The following is a 16705-nucleotide window of genomic DNA, read 5'->3' on the forward strand; positions in this document are numbered from 1 at the left end:
CAGTAAAATGAGGGTGTAGCACAACCAGTGTATATATATGCTTTTTTTTTTTTTTTTTTTTTTTTGTATATATTACGGAAAGAATACAGAAAATGATTCCCACCAGACAACCCTGTGGAAGGAGAAACTGCTCCCAAGTTTCTGGAGAAATCTCCAAACAGACGGAGCCTAGAAAATGAGGTAGCAGTGACATACACTGTTGTGCAGATGGGACTGGCTGCAGTAATAAGGCATCTAAGATACCCTCAGGCAGATTAAGCCATGACTTCAGAAATATTTAACTACCTGCCACTGATGTCAATGGTAGTGGGTGACAGAGCATCTTGGAAAAGTAAATAACTCTTCCTTTTATTGCATAAAAGCATTACTTCACAGTCTCCTGCTTTCAGTGGGTTTTCATTGTTTAAAAAAGAAAAAAAAAAAGAAAAAAAAAAAAGAAAAAAAAAAAGTCTTTTCAAAGAGTATGGAAAACTACTGGTAGAGGAGATGAGCTGGGTTTCTCCAATTTGTATGCCACCAGTATGCTTAACAAAATGGAAAATTTGTAACGAGGACCAGGAAAAGCCCAGCTGAACACTCCTCAACCCAAAAGTCATTCAGCGTGGCATTTAGAAATATAGATTGCTCTGTCAACTACTACAGCACAGGGAGAAAGGAGGTCATTGCAACTTCTTGAAATGGTGTTTTCTTTCTGTTTAAAGCACAGCATATTTTACAGATTGTCAAGGGACTACTGCTAGTCTGTGCCATTGACAAAGCCTCCGAATGACAATTGGTTAGTTGGAAAATAGCATAGTTCCACTCAGATATGTCTTCCCTATTCATCTGGCTATCTTCTCAGCCACGTCTGTTCTGCCTTCTCAAATGACCACCATCACAGGGGCAGGTGGTTGGCAGCAGAAACACCTCTACTACTTTCAGAGAGCTTTAGCCCCACTGTGTTATGCCAATGCTTGGATAATCATTCTTTAGGCCATCATCACAGGCAAACTTCTGTCCTGTGAGATATTCCTCAGGCAATGTGGACACAATATATTAGAGAACTTAGCTTCAACACCTTTTTATTAAATAAAAACATTTCACATGGATGTCACTGAAAGATAATAAATACAGTATTCCAAACTGGAAATTTAAATAAATTATTTCCCTGTGGCAGTCTACACTTAGTAGTGAACAGTGTACTACCTAGTCTACTATAATTTTCATCCTTCACCTAGTGATGAATAATTTGGCTTCCATGCAAAGGCTGAACAGGCTTTGAAACTTCAGCTTGAAAATAAAATTATCAGGGGAGAAGCATTATGGGAAAAATATAAAATCTTAAATGGTGGGGAAAAATTTCACGGCAAATTATAAATACTGTTTCTTACAGTCCAGAGAGCAAGGGCAGCGAAAGCAAACCAAAATGACAAGAGATACAAGTAAACCAAAAGATATATACAATATATACAAAAGGTGCATACTGCAAGCAATATTATGGAACGTGTTGTCACAATCTGCTGTAGCACCTGAAGACATACTTTTAGCTCAAAAGGAGATTTAGGTATATTGACACATCCATTGGTAGTGTTAGACATGGCACGCTAGTTACCAGCTTGGGAAGTCCTTTTCTCAGTCACTAATGGCATCTAGGATGTTTTACCAGCAGAATGACCATTTGTGTATGCACTGTTTATCATATTTTCTCTGTTAGAAAACTCTTAAGATTCTGACACTGTTTTGTATTAGACACATGGCTCTGCAGCAGGCAAACCTCTGCCAGGTTCGTACGGTGCAGTATTTGTTTTTGTGTGATTTCTACCCACAAAGATATGCTTTGATCAAGGTCACCTGTGAAGTAACCATGACTCTTTGGCACAGCTCATGGCAGAGAGGAGGATGTCTTTGTCTTCCTTTGTGGAGTCGGTATGGTTATACATTTCCCATGCAAAATTCCATTCTTTATCACTTCCCAGTGCAACACCATAGCAACTGACCGTTCTCCTAATTAGAAAGGGAATTCTGCAAAGCAAAATATGGTTAAAAGGTACTGTATTGTTATAAAGTCAAAACAAGCAATTGATACATAACAAAAAAAAAAAAAAGTTTATTTACAGTTAAAAGATGCACAATAAGAGAAATATAAATGAGCAATCTAAATAAAACTGTTAAATTTGATTGCTTTATCCATGATTTAAATATTAACAAAATGCATGCAGTTTAAAGGAAAAACAAGAACTTTTCATGTTAAGCAATTGGGTCAAGTCAGTTTCTGTACAGACCGTGCCAATGCCACTACTGCACATCCTAGCTAGTGTATCGATCACACCATTAAAGAGGCTACAGCTGCATGTAACTGGGGTTGTATAGTCTGGAGAAAAAGAAGGTTGAGAAGAGACCTCATCTCTCCCTACAGATGTCTGAAAGGAGGTTGCAGCGAGGAAGGCGTTGGTCTCTTTTCTAAGGTGTGATAGAACATGAGGAAATGGCCTCAAGTTGCACTAGGAAAGGTTGAGATTACGTGTCAGGAAGAATTTTTTCACAGAAAGGGTGGTTGGAACAGGCTGCCCAGGGAGGTGATGGAGTCTCCATCTCTGGGGTTATTTAAGAGACTTGTGTATTTGGAGCTTAGGGAGATGATTTATTTATGGACTTCTTAGTATTAGATGATGGCTGGACTTGATGATCTTAAGGGTATTTTCCAGCTTAAATGATTATGTACTTCTATGACTCTGTAAGAATCATCCCAGACAAGCCTTTTGAAAGTGTCTTCAGTGTGTGCATCCAGGAAGAAGAGCCATGGGCAGCACAAATGGAAACAGAAGGGACAATTCTCCATGCAACAAGCACCTTCCCATTACTCAGACTTCAGGGGACAATCCTCAACATGGCAATGTTGTTCATAAAATAAACTAAATGCAAGCATTTTGAGCGTAACACTGCTCCTCAGGTGTAAAGGCTGAATAGAAAATTTCTCTTGTGGTAATGACATGTCACTAACACTACAACACGTCAACCCTTTCCAGTATTAGCAACATGTCTACTACTCTGCTATTGCAAGCTATCTGAAAACACTTTAATGCTATTTTTAACTAATTCCCTGTAGCAGAATGTGTCTCACTGCTACAAACCAAACTTTTAACCTCCCAATAGCATATCATTAATCTGCATAGCATTAGATAAGACCAAGGTGGTAAGTAGAGCTATAAAACTATTTTCCATTGCATCAGGAGTTAGACTTGGAAAAGAAAAGAAGTTTCTTGTCACACAAGCCATTCTTCAGGCACAAAACCAGAAACAGAAAATTCAAATTTATATATGATTTAAGAAAAAAAAAATCCTCTGAATTTCACTAGGCAGTCATAGAGAAAACGGAGTCAATACCAGCATAAGCAGAGACAATATTAGTCAGAGGAAAGGCTATATGACAGCAATATTCAGAGGAAAATGCACACACAAATGATTTATAAACTTCGTAGGGAGAGAGACGGGTGTTCTGGATGATAGGCATCGCTTGTTGAGAAGTGAAAATGCAAACTGCAGGGATTTTGATAGCCCTGCTGGGAGTGGGTGATTTTACTGGCATAACAGAAAGCGTTGGAATGTTTTATCTGGATATGTGCTGGAGCATAGGGAATTTGCTGCTAACATTGATACTTGCTGGAACCGAGTGGTTACGTTAAGATAAGGGATGTTTTTGTGAGGAATTCTTCTGGATCTTATTTGAGTTGCAGGGTCTAGCAATTTTTTTAATAACCATTTCATAATCTTTCAGAAAGAGGCCACAGTAGGTTGATGTGTGATAACAGGGTATATGGTTAGCTAACCTATTATTTTCAAGATGCTTAACGAAAAACTGCCTTGGCTAAAATACCACTATTCTGATATCTGCAGCTATTGTATTAGTTTGAAGAATACATTGGTTATTGAGTGTAAAGCCATTGAGAGTGAACATAAAATAGATAAGCTTTGTATATCTTTCGGTTGCAGCTCTGATGTTGGCTATTCAAGGCAGGCTGTACAGGCAGCACACTATGGGACACTGGTCTACTGGTTGGTGACAACTAAGATGGCCCTGAAGTCACTTACGTTGTATAGCTTACAGAGGAAGCCCATTGTGGCACAAGGGAAATTTGGAGTTTGAGGTTATGTTTGCTGAGGGATGGGGTTTATTAATCTTGGCTTTTTTTTTTTTTTTTCTTTTTTTCTGAGAATAGGTGTGTGGTTTGAGATTACTGGCCAGGATTCTCTCATTTGTATTTCTTGGGGAAGATGCAAAAAACTTCTGGAAAGAAGGTGCATTAAGTGAAGCCATTTTCCTGGAGCTTCTGCAGAGGTGGCATTGTGGTTTCATAACCTTTGAGTGCAACAGCATTATACAACACAACAGAGAACACTGCTTTACAACACTACTTTAGATAGGTCTACCTCAATCCTATAAGCAAAAAAATGAGCTAAACCAAGAAACTGGATGGGAATCATGGCTCTTGGCCTATTACCTACCTACTTAACCACACCCACACCCACCCACAAAAATGTACCATGTATAGTCCATTTAAGTTCTGCAAAGCCAGGAACCCTTTGGAAATGTTCAGCTAAAAGCTAATTACCTTATGTGAAAAGGAGAAGCACTACTGACTTTTAGGACTTTTGCTCTCAGAATGGAGAACACACGAGCATAGCATAAAGTAACATAAAGGGACCTTTTCTGTGAAGTATGAGACAAAAGTGTACTGTGCCCTATTCCCCTACTATCCAGCATATGAAGAGCTTCCTCTTTAACTGAACAGGAACTGCAATCTGTCATTTGAAACCTAAGAAGTTTCCTATCTCATATGATTTTTTTCCTTGAAGCGCGATTTCTTTCACTTAATAAAATGCATAATTGCATTATTTCCCCACATTTTAACCATGCTAAGTTCAATGCTGTGAAGTCTCTTTGAACTTATCTCAGTTCTAAAAAAAAAAAAAAAAAAGATAGCAAAATTAATTTTCTCCATGTAATTCAAAACCAGGTCAGCTAATATTTCTTAGACTTGTCAGCTCTTGAACTCAGATAAGGTATATAGAATTCCATCAGCAAAAAATAATTCTGAGTATTCTTAACAGGGGAAAATGGGTGACTATTTTGACAATAGTCTCAGAGCTCAGAATAGTATTCTTGCTATTAGTGTGGGATAGTACAAATATTCTTTCTGGAACATATCAGAATGTGTTTATCCCATTTCAACTTTTTGCTTCATCTCCAAAGCACTTTTTTTTTTTTTTTTTTTTTTTAATGAGAATGGTCACTAAATGCTAATAAAAAATACAAGTACAAGTTCAGTTAAATTAGCCAGTCACACCTATCAACAGAGGCAGGACTAACAACCAAAACATTAACCTTTTACCAATATAACAAATAAAAAGAAGAAATAAACTTTAAATATTCACTCACCAGTGCCAATACTATATGATTAATGCATAGAAAAAAAAAAATCAAAAGAAAAAGGAAGGAAAAGAGAATCAGAATTTCAATACATTGTAATATTTTTTAACAATGCAGTACTCTAATACAGAAGGTCTGATCCTGGTAGAGCCCAGACTCCATTCTCACAAAGCAGAAACCTAACCACTAAGCTCCAGTATCAGCACAAGAGCTGACAGCCCCTCCCAGTTCATGCAAATAGAGAACATGCAAAATGATGTGATGGGTTCACCCATCAAATGATATGGATATGAACCCATATCATACAAACACAGCTTCACTCTCTACTACTTAGAGAAGCCTAGAAATTGAGTCAGTATATGTGATGCCCCCAAGGTTGTACTGTGGAAAAGGGATTGGACAGTATGGGATTTAAGCCCTAATCTGTGCTTGATCTCTTATGTGGCTGAACAGACTATGGTCTGTAAATTGTATGCAAAAAGCAGTAATTATGAAATCAATATAAAGTTGGGATTTGGGGAAGTGGTGAGGTTTTATGTTCATTTTCTTGTCTTGAGGTGATTTTCTGTTTGTTTTTTTTCAAATTCTGTAGGTATGTGGAGAACAAGCAGTGTATAGGAGCCTTTCTCATTCTGCCTGCCCCATGTAATAGCCCACTAACTTCCCACCTCACTTACACATGCACACCTCTAAGAGCACATTATTATTCTTACTTGTACTGAGGGTTGTCCATCCACTTAGTATACAGTTCATATGACAGGTCCAAACAGTCTTGGAGGCCCAGCCAGCATGCTGTTGCAAAAAGTTTTTCCAAATACACTCTTGAAGGGAAGCCAAAACAGCAAGAATAAAAGATAGGCATTCCACATTTGGAGTACTCAGACTGTGCTTGACCACAGTTATTGAACATTACGCTGTTAACCCAGGAGAACTTCTACTAAAGCTATTTGAAGTTTAATAAAAAATAAAAAAAATAAATTGCTAATAATGGATTCCTGACACCAGTAGTCATGGATATTAGTGAGGCTACTCATGTACTCTTATTTTTATTAGGTTTCTGTATGCTTCATACATCTGTTGCTCTAGTTGCACCTAGTCTCAATCATTCTGACAGTCAAGACTGTGGCTTTCAATTGCAATGCAAAAAGCACTATTTGAAGCTCTAGTGATTGATCCATAAATCACATCTGAAGTTCATTGCTACAGGAATTTCCCCAAATAGCAGCAGCATGTTACACCTGTTCTCCAATAAACAAGAGCTACCATTCAGATCATTAAGGTATCATTTTTATGCTCACTAAATACACTAAAAATATCCCAAGCAACCCTGATACTGCATTTTCATTAGAAGTATCATCATAAGTAACACACACATAAGGACAGTAAGAATAACAATTCAGTTGCATTCAAATTAGACCATTTTTCTCTATCTTCTATTTAAATTTATAAAAGTGAACTACAGTGTATCAGATCCAATCATGTCAGTCCAAACTTTTGAGAAAAATGGAATACTTACTTTGCAAAATAGTCATGTTCCAAAGCATCAACATTTTGACGAATAAAACCTGCATAATAATGGTATATTGGCAACATTCTCTTTAAAAGGTATTTCTTTTAAAAGAAGGGAAAGAAAAATTATTTTCATGTAGATGCATGTTTTTGTTATACTGTGTTTGTCTCTACTTACTCAGATTTATCCTAAAAATTTACCACTATTAATTTCTTGACAATATAGCACATTAAAGTGAAGTATATAAAATAATCTATATAGAATTCAACACACTTGTACTATTCAAAGTGGGAAGTTACTATTTCACATCACTAACATCTTTGATCTCAGTACAAAGAAAATAAATGCTTATTCTCAAAGAATAAGACAGAAAGAAAAAAAAAAAAAAAAGAAAAAAAAGAGAGAAGTTCTCAAAAGAAAAATATTCTTCTCACATATTTTAAACATGCCTATACTTTAAGTACTTAAGAGAATCACTGTTGTGGTATTACACTTAACACAAATGTGCAGTCAAATAGCAGTCAAATAAATAAATAAGAAAATACTATCTCATGTAACAAATACGGGAAAGAATCATCTCGTTTAGTTTCCCAAGCCAGTTCGTATTTTCCATGTAGATTTTCCTGATCCTCAGTTTTACAAAAACAATACAAAACAAAACCCTAAGATCAACGTTAATATTAAGAATGTAAACATATTTCTGTTTTATGGTAAGAGTTATTCATAATGTAGTGATGTTCATCATTTACTAGTATGTACAAATAAGAACCTCATATTTAAAGAAGAAGTTGGCAAAGTCATGCAAAGGGAATTATAAGAACTATGACCCATCATACTCGTTACTTTCATGAGAATTTATAAAGCACTCAATTTAGTCTGTTTTATTTAAATGGGCTAGTATCTTTGCTTACAAAAAATGTGATACCTTTAAAAGTGGATATACTTCATAGTTTTTCAAAGTACTTTCCAAATTCTCGGGCACTAGATTTAGCAATACCACATTCCATATGAAGAGTTCATCTTCTCTGGCAAGGTACTTTGTTAGTTCAAGTGCTGTCTCAATCTGAATATATCCAAACCTATTTGAAGATTAAAAAACACTTATATTTGAGCATACTTATTCACATTAATTATCTATCATGAATATCTGTTTATTTATAAACTGATGATACAGGGTGGGGGGTGAACTGGAGAAGACACTGGAAAATTAAAATAAAAGTAAAACAGTGGTTCATCATTTAAGAGCTTAACTCTCCACCCATTTATTGCAGAGTACAATGCCACTATCCAAGTAATGGGGCAATCATGGCAGTAAGTACAGCCACATGCAGACTGAGTTGTGGCTGTGTCTGCAGAATTATTTCTAAGCACATTTACAGCACATGTCATTCTCACTAGATAAAAAATGCAGGAAAAAAACACTGTTTCCACTTTTAATACATTTATCTTTTTACTGCTAGACAACAGATTTGCAGTACAGGTTCTTTAATGGAATAAACATAATTATAAAAGTCAATCAGTTTAAATCACATGCACACTATCCCAGGGATTAGCAATTTGAGCATGGCATTTCTGTACCTTAGCATGAAGGTACATTCTTTCCCACATTCCATTCTTTCCCAGAGAAAAAAATAAAATAAATAAAATAAAATAAAATAAAATAAAATAAAATAAAATAAAATAAAATAAAATAAAATAAAATAAAATAAAATAAAATAAAATAAAATAAAATAAAATAAAATAAAATAAAATAAAATAATAAAATAAAATAAAACAATTCAAGCCCCAATTCACCAGAACAGAAACACTTCTAGCATGCCTATACAGGATGATAGCTCAATACTTCACGGTTACTTTCCTTATTATGTGCCAGGCTTGAGCTCTCTTATGAGAAAGGACACTTTTACAAGAGGAAAAAAGGTAATTTTGACTTCCTGCTCCCAGATCCACCTCCATAGACTTCAAAAGGTGGCAGTGTGCTTTGGCCACCTCCTCCCTAGGTGACATCCCGCATCATAGGTGCCTGAGGCTTTGGGCATTTCTGGTACGACTAAGACACAGGACTGTATGTCTTTGGCTCCCCACAGTACTGTTGAGCTCTCCAGCAGCATGGTCCTGCAGCCTCTAAACATGAACCTCCTCTAAGAAGTGCCCAGCTTTCAGAAGGAGGGAAGAGTGACAGGAAAATTGATGTAAAATTGGGTTATCTTAAAGTGATTTTCTACAGAACTGTAGCACCTGCAGCGCGAGTAACGTGATCTTTTTCTACCAAGACATGAGTGACCAACTCATCCACCAGCAGAGGAAATGGAGGAGGTCCTATGAGTGACACAGGGCAGCACAACTGATATTCCCCAGAATAAACTAAGAAAAGGAAAATTCACTATCTTCATTCTTTTTTTTTTTTTTCTGTTATAACAAATCTAGGTTAGTCACTAAAACATTCATAATGGTGCCATCATTTAGAATACTTGCTAAGAGATGGAACACTTTAAAAGAAATTTTGAAAATCACTCAACACTGACAGAAGAATGCACTGAATACTTTATACCCTCCCATTTTGTTGAACCGTCTGTTGTTCTTATGAGGCACATATGGATAGGAATGAAAGAAGTAGAAGCAGGAATGCTGAATGAAATCATGTATTTTATTTACTTTCTTTGGCACATGCAAAACATACTTACTGTGTCAATGCAAAAACATCATCCAGGAGCTGGAACCTGCTGACAGCAGGAATAGCCTGCAGAAAGCATCAATACCGTGTTAATAGATCTAAACACATCATTAAGAATTAAAAAAAAGCTGTCCTAGGTTTCATATGTGTAATACAAGTCCCTAACATCTTTCCTAAGCCAAAATCTTCTACAAAACATATTAAAACATATCCTGTATTTTATGATGAAGTTGTTGATGTGATTTTAGGAGCAGTTATATATATATAAATACACAACTGCAAAACACTATGTGTGGAACTTCAGGACCCCTCTTCTTTGAATGCTGAAATAAAAATAAAGAAACTGTACATTTCCTAAAAATAACCTTGTTATATCATTCTGGCACATTTTTTTCCTTTTGAGGCTTCAGTTCAGAATACATACTCACATTAGTCCAGACTGGAGTGTCTGACAACCATCACAAATCACCTTACTGGGGAAGGACTGTGGGTGAGTCACTGCCTACATCTCATGCCTATCCCTCTTCATCTCCTCCCTGTTTCTGTACTGGTAAGGCTTGGCTGCTACTCTAGCCAACCTTATCACCAACCCATACCAAAGCACAGCAGTAGCTAAGTCAGCAGTTCATTCTGACTTAGATTTGCTGTTAAAGAAAAGCTTAGAAAAAAGAAGCCAGTGTGCCGTAGAGAAGCTTGGTCACACCTGTGTGTTCTGATCAGCCTCGTATTCAGACCTCCCAGGTAAGTCATCTGACTGCACATTATTAGTGTGTGCCCCAGACTCAGAAAGCTTAAACTTTCCCAGCTTTGTTATCAAAACCAATGAACCAATATCATTACCAGAGCCTCTCTCTCACTCTAGGTCTAAGAAACATTAAATACTATGCAACCCTATATACGGCGATATGGATGGGCTGCTCTAAGCCTCATTTACCTCCAGCCCATGCTGTGGCAAGTCAGAGGTGACATGAAATCTCCTCTGTGTTGCATAGTCTACAGAGGACTAAAAGAGCCTAGCAGAACTGACTGGAACCTCTCAGAACATTCTTCACACAACACACACACAAAGCCCTAAACACCCAAAAACTCCATCAGATGCATTTTTTGTTGTTGCTGTTTCATTGGCAGAAATACTGTGCTTTGAGGAAATGTGGAAATAAAAACTTTCTCCTAACTTTCCTCTCCATGTTTACCTAACAGCAGATAAGGCTTAGTCATACATTCACACTGATAATTCTTCAAGCCAAATTGAAGATATTGGAAGAACCACAACTTGTTAAGACAACTTTGAAGGCAGAATGCCATCTTATGTATGCTATTTTTCAACTTAATGCTTATGTGAAATTACTTGGGCCTGTTCTATTCCACTGTGGAAGTCTGCCAGTAACTTTAGTCATGCAATGGTGGATCATTTGTTCTTATGTGATCATGTATACATGAATTCTTGTTGTTCCAGGTTTTCATCAAAATTATTACTTTTAAGAACTGCAAGAAGAAATACATGGAAAGAAGCCAATTTATAAGTTTAAAAAAAAAATTATCTTACCTTTGGATCATTTTCAAGCAAGTGTACTAATCTTTTTAAGTTTAACTGGTCGTAGTTCACTCTGTAGTATCCACTTAAATTTACATTTAGCAGGATCCAGTCATATTCTGATTCTGACACTTGCATTTCAGGAAAAAATTCTGTAAAATGATATTAAAAAGTATTATTTTATTTTATGCACCCTGACAAATTCTCTTGCATTTATGAACATTTATCAACGATCCCCTGAGACAGAGGTCTGAGGCTGGACACAATGAGAATCAACAAAAGCTGGGTACATTTGTGATCTACGCTCTGCACAGAAAAATAACTTCAACTGAGCACCCTGAAGATGGCAAAAGGTGGGCTGAAGACCCATGATGCTCCTAAACCACTGGCTAGTAGACAGTCCACAGAATCACAGAATCATAGAATATGCTCAGTCAGAAGGGATATGCAAGGATTGTTGAGTCCAACTCCTGGCTCTACACAGTACCACCCAAAAATCAGACCCTACGTCTGAGAGCGTTGTCCAAACACTTAAACTCTGGCATGCTCGGTGCCCTGGGGAGCCTGTCCCAGTGCCTGACCCCCTCTGGGTGCAAACCCTTTCCCTAACCCCCAGCCTGACCCTCCACTGTCCCAGCTCCATGCCATTCCCTCGGGTCCTGTCGCTGTCCCCAGAGAGCAGAGCTCAGCACCTGCCCCTCTGCTCCCCTCGTGAGGGAGCTGCAGGCCGCCATGAGGCCTCCCCTCAGCCTGCTCTGCTCGGGGCTGAACAACCAAGTGGCCTCAGCTGCTTCTCATACGTCTTGCCCTCTAGGCCCTTCACCATCTTCATAGCCCTTCTTTGGTCAGTCCCTAATAGTTTTATGTCCTTTTTACACAGTGTTACCCAGAACTGCACACAGTTCCTGAGATGAGGCCATACCAGTGCAGAGTAGAATGGGACAATCAGTTTGGAGAGTTCAGTGAGGTCATCTAAAAGTAAACAGCTTGGGACTATACGATCTTTAAGGCCACTTCCAGTCCAAGTCATTCTACTATTCAATACCTCCACATACTGAGACATGCACCCTTGGCACACCTGCTGTTCCCAGTGTTCCTCCAAAACACAACCTTCAGTACCCGACAGAATAGCTGCCTGCTAGAATTTGTCTAATAGGTGATCAAGAAGAACAAAACACCTAGGTTTATGTGAGAGGCAAACAACTGAAAAAGATTACTTTAAATAAAAGTCCCGTGGTCCTGCTGAGTTACATCACATCCTAAAGTCTCCTTTTTTTCAGTTGTTTCATTTCACTACTGTCTACATTAGGTGTTTGTCTGATTACTTGCTCCTGACAGCTTACAGTGCACTGTAAGGGAACAGAGCAGCCTTGAAGGCTTTAAGGGGATTCAGACTCTGCTTCAACTGGGTGTGATCAGCTTGGTTTAAGAAGACAGCAAACTCTCATAAGACAATAAATCAGTATTGGAGAGAAGGCTGGGACTACAGTGTGTTTTGACAGAGCAAGTACTACAGGATTCATCCTGAGTCATTATCACAAATAAAACAAGAGGAAAATGTCACACATGACAGTTACTAACTTAAGCATTTAAAAGACTGTGGGTGGCTAGGGTATGGCACTAGTAGTGTTTTCCATATACTAGTTCAATGCTCTGCTAATCATCAAAAGGACTTTTAGATGAATCTAAAATATCAAACATGCTCAGAAATGCAGCCCATTCCTAAGCTACACCCACAGGCCAAGTGAAACGTTCTACCACAGCAGCATGGTTTGCTTGTGTTTTGTACATTCACTGAGCAGATGTGCATCACTCAGGGATTGTGTCTTTACTTGCCAGAGACCAATGCAATTATATTAGAGGAAGATAAGTATCTAGACATTGCCAGAGAAGCCTTAAACCAACAGGACAGGCTGTTAACATTGTATAGCACAGCTGTGAAAGAACATGCTTGGTAACTGATAGCGTGGAGCTCACAACTCAATTTAACCTGTTTAGAAGTAAAAGAAATCAACTCCCATGTAGCTCTTTTCATCAAAAATAAACATACATGGCATTGCTTTTGAATTGTTTCCTTTTTATGTATTGTTATATCACTGCAGAAGCTATTCCAAAATTTTAGGCAAAACAGTACTTCATACCAAATCCCTCATTTTCATTTACCCAAACCATTCTCATGAACACTTCTGAATCACCACAGTAACAGAAGTTCTCAACCAGAAGCCATTTCAGTCTCACAGGAGCAAAATGGTAGCTGAATTGAAAAATATCTCAACATTTTTACCCTTTTAAGGAACCATCTGGTTTATCTCTACATCAAAAAGTCAAAAAAAAAATCAGAATTATTATTATTTTTTAAAAGCTTCAAGTTTGAAAGCAAGTCACTTGGCTGAAGTTCTAGCATCTGGGAAGTTTCATACATAGCTTTCAAATACTGGTGGAATGCATTTTAAATACTGAATTTCTACTTTATTGTAGTTCTTTCAGGCAGATGCAACACAATGTTTATTTCATAAATTTTTCTGTAGCTCTTAAATCACATAATGGATGAGGAAATAGAATTGCTGTCATTTCAATAATATAAGCCTAGCATGTAACACTAGTCCTTCCAAGCAAGCAGTGCTTAACACTTCTTTCCTATAAATCTTATGATTTTTCACCTCACTGGAACATCCACTGATTGCTTATTTATTTGTCCATATACTGTGAAATAATCACTCAAGCTATCTTATTGTCTAAAAAACAGTGCAAGACCATTGCAAATAGAGGGTAGAGAGTGACAAAACACACACACTGTATTGTAGTTTGGCTCTTAAGCATTCAATGAACACTACAGTCTGTGCATCCACTTGTGACTGATTCAAAGTCTGATGGAGCTGAGGGGTGACTTACCAAAGAAAACTAATTAACCCATCCTAATTATTACTTTTCTTCTCTCTCAAAAAATACAGCTCTTAATTGGGAAGCACTAGAATGAGAAAACTGGATTTGTATTTGACTAGAGATGCCTATAAACTCACTTTTTTATTATAAACTCTTAAAACCTTTTGGAATTCTATGCTGTTGTTAAGATTACTTTTTGCATTAAATTTGCATAAACAAAATACACAGTGTTGAAAAAGCTCATTTTCTGGTTTTATCGGCCCTTAATCATGTTTTTCCTCTTCACACAGCTGGTTTTAATCTTTTTCAGTTTTCATATCTACTTTTTGAGCTTGATCATTTTCTGATGTATCGCAGACAAACTCTGAGATGCTACCTATATTCAGAATCTCTCTTTAATGTCAGTAGGATCTGCTAAAGTAATAATAATACAGAACTATGAGGAGCTGGAAATTTTGATTTGTGTACAAAATGACAAAATTAAAATTACTGTGGCAATCTGCGTTTATAAAAGGAATAGAGATTCAATCATATTATTAAAAACAAACTGAAGTTTGATGCAACATAGAGAAAAATGTGTTAACTTATTTGAAAATGTTTTGCTATTTTAATGTAAAATTAACACAGTAGTTAGATGTAGACTTTAGTGGAATAAAGATTTATCTCTCTAACTAATTCAAATATATATTTTCTTTAAAGGAGTATTGAACATATTTTTATCATCTTGGTTTTAGCATGTGTGAACAAACATGTTACTTACTGCTGCTTTTATCTAGCCATATTAGAGGTTGTGATGATCCATTTCTCATCCAAGAAATAGGAACAATCCATGTGTTGCTTACGAAAAGAAAAAAAAAAAAAAAAAAGAGAGATTAATTATTTTGCTAAAAAACAAACAAACAAACAAAATCTTCTCTGATGTTGCTAAACTAAATGCAAATGAGTTCTTACAAAAATTTCCATCTACCATCTCTCCTCTCTGACACACAAAACAGTGTCAGGTGGTGGTACTTATGCTGGGTCAGCACTTTGGTTCATTGATGATAAAGGATTTTTAGCCTGGATTTAAACAGGCACTCATATTTAGACTGTTCTGTGCTAGACCTTTCTTACATCACTTCACTCCTGTGCTCTGGCTGCCCTTCTCCAGGTGATAATTTTATTTTCCCTGCTTCTTCACCTTATTTCTGAAGACTGTAAAGATTCTTTTCAGAAGTGCACCTACTAAAAAAGGATCCAGGCAAGCAATACAACTGTAATTCTGATGACTTTAATTTCCTTTCTGAGGAATTTAAATCTCCCAGTGAAAACAGATAAAAGCTATGACAGCCTGAATTCATTAATGAAAATGAAAGATTCTGTAATACTTGTCCTGGATTTGCTTAAATTCACATGGTATTGCCTCCTGCTGTAACTAGAGTAACAGACATGATGTTTGTAACTTGGAACTCCTTATCTAAAATAGCCAAAGACATTGATTGGACTAATTTTCTACATTTCCTGGAGCTTGGAAACAAAGGAAACTCTATGGTTCCCATCAAAATTTTGCTTTTGGCTCTCTGCATGACTAGCAACAGCAGCCAGGAAAAAAATGCTTTGGGTTATGTTCCCCTTTATACTTCCCTAGGTGATAACTCATGTCATGGACTTTCTCCATACATCCCAATGCTCATGACAAGTGCTGAATTTCACAGAAGTTCAAACTCTGGCCATGAGTTTCCCAAGTAGATGACCAAAGACAGCTCCTTCTATCACCGTACTTAGGTATCTAAACATGCAGCACAGCCTTCAAAAAGTACCAGGAACTCAGCAATGCTCACTGACAGTCAGGAGCTTTAGAGCTGCATGTCAGGTACTCAGCACTTTCTGAGTAAGGAGTCATCAACAACAACCCCTTTGTCTTTTCTACGATGATGATACTGGAAATATGTCAACTGTAAAGAAGCTGACACATGGTTCAGGTAAGTCCCCAGTCCCCAGTCTGGACAACTGAGATGAAGACTGAAGAAAATGCCAGGCAAAACTCCTGCCCTGCAACATATTCATGGCCTGCATGTCCTTCCTTACAAAGACGTTATGTGGCTAGAAAAGTCACTACTGCAGAGGAACGCAACCTTCAGTGATACAAGCAACTTGAAAAACTATCACAAACTCCAGTTTTAAACAAGATTTACTTTACAGTTCATGATACAAAAAAAAACAACAACCACAAAAAAAAAAAAAAAAAAAAAAAAAAAAAAAACAGGGAATAAATGAATAAACATATGATAAGGACACAAACTAAACATACTTGTAAGAATCAGTACTGGTGTTTTCATTTTTTTTATTAAGAAATTGTTCCTGACTGATTGTGCCAGTGGTTATGTTTAATGTTAAAACTGGAAACCCATTTTGGCATGTCCAGGAATCCATTATTTTTTTTACAGATGCTGGCAAGTGAACTTCATCCTGTGCATCTACAACCTTCAGGAGAAACAGGAATTAGAAAGATTAAGGACAAACAGGAATTATGACATATGGAGAAGATGTTTCTCATTCTTATAACCTGACTGCTAACCTTTCTCTTTTTAGTGTTAATATACTTACACCCCTGTATGGCTGTGACAGATTCAATTTATTAATTTTACTGAAATAAAGCTACCAGAAGACATAAGATTTTTAAGTGACAGCCTAATATACAAATTGAACAGCAAAGAT

General features: G+C 37.0%; 1 protein-coding gene across 3 annotated transcripts in view; it reads right to left on the minus strand.

Moving 5' to 3' along the window:
- LVRN (laeverin) overlaps positions 1 to 16705 on the minus strand; it is a 42017-nt gene that overhangs the window by 4694 nt on the left and 20618 nt on the right. For 2 of the 3 annotated variants that reach the window (XM_038171065.2, XM_038171064.2), the window contains exons 10-17: positions 16299 to 16471; positions 14769 to 14845; positions 11138 to 11277; positions 9602 to 9657; positions 7843 to 7996; positions 6924 to 7018; positions 6121 to 6228; positions 1831 to 2001 (exon numbers count right to left, since the gene is read on the minus strand). In XM_038171065.2, the coding sequence (XP_038026993.2) occupies positions 1831 to 2001; positions 6121 to 6228; positions 6924 to 7018; positions 7843 to 7996; positions 9602 to 9657; positions 11138 to 11277; positions 14769 to 14845; positions 16299 to 16471 (974 nt within the window). Of the gene's footprint in view, positions 1 to 1830; positions 2002 to 6120; positions 6229 to 6923; positions 7019 to 7842; positions 7997 to 9601; positions 9658 to 11137; positions 11278 to 14768; positions 14846 to 16298; positions 16472 to 16705 lie in introns of those variants that run through there. The other variant, XM_038171068.2, reaches the window with a different exon arrangement.

Source organism: Anas platyrhynchos, chromosome Z (genome assembly GCF_047663525.1).
Source record: "Anas platyrhynchos isolate ZD024472 breed Pekin duck chromosome Z, IASCAAS_PekinDuck_T2T, whole genome shotgun sequence".
Classification (NCBI taxonomy): Eukaryota; Metazoa; Chordata; class Aves; order Anseriformes; family Anatidae; genus Anas; species Anas platyrhynchos.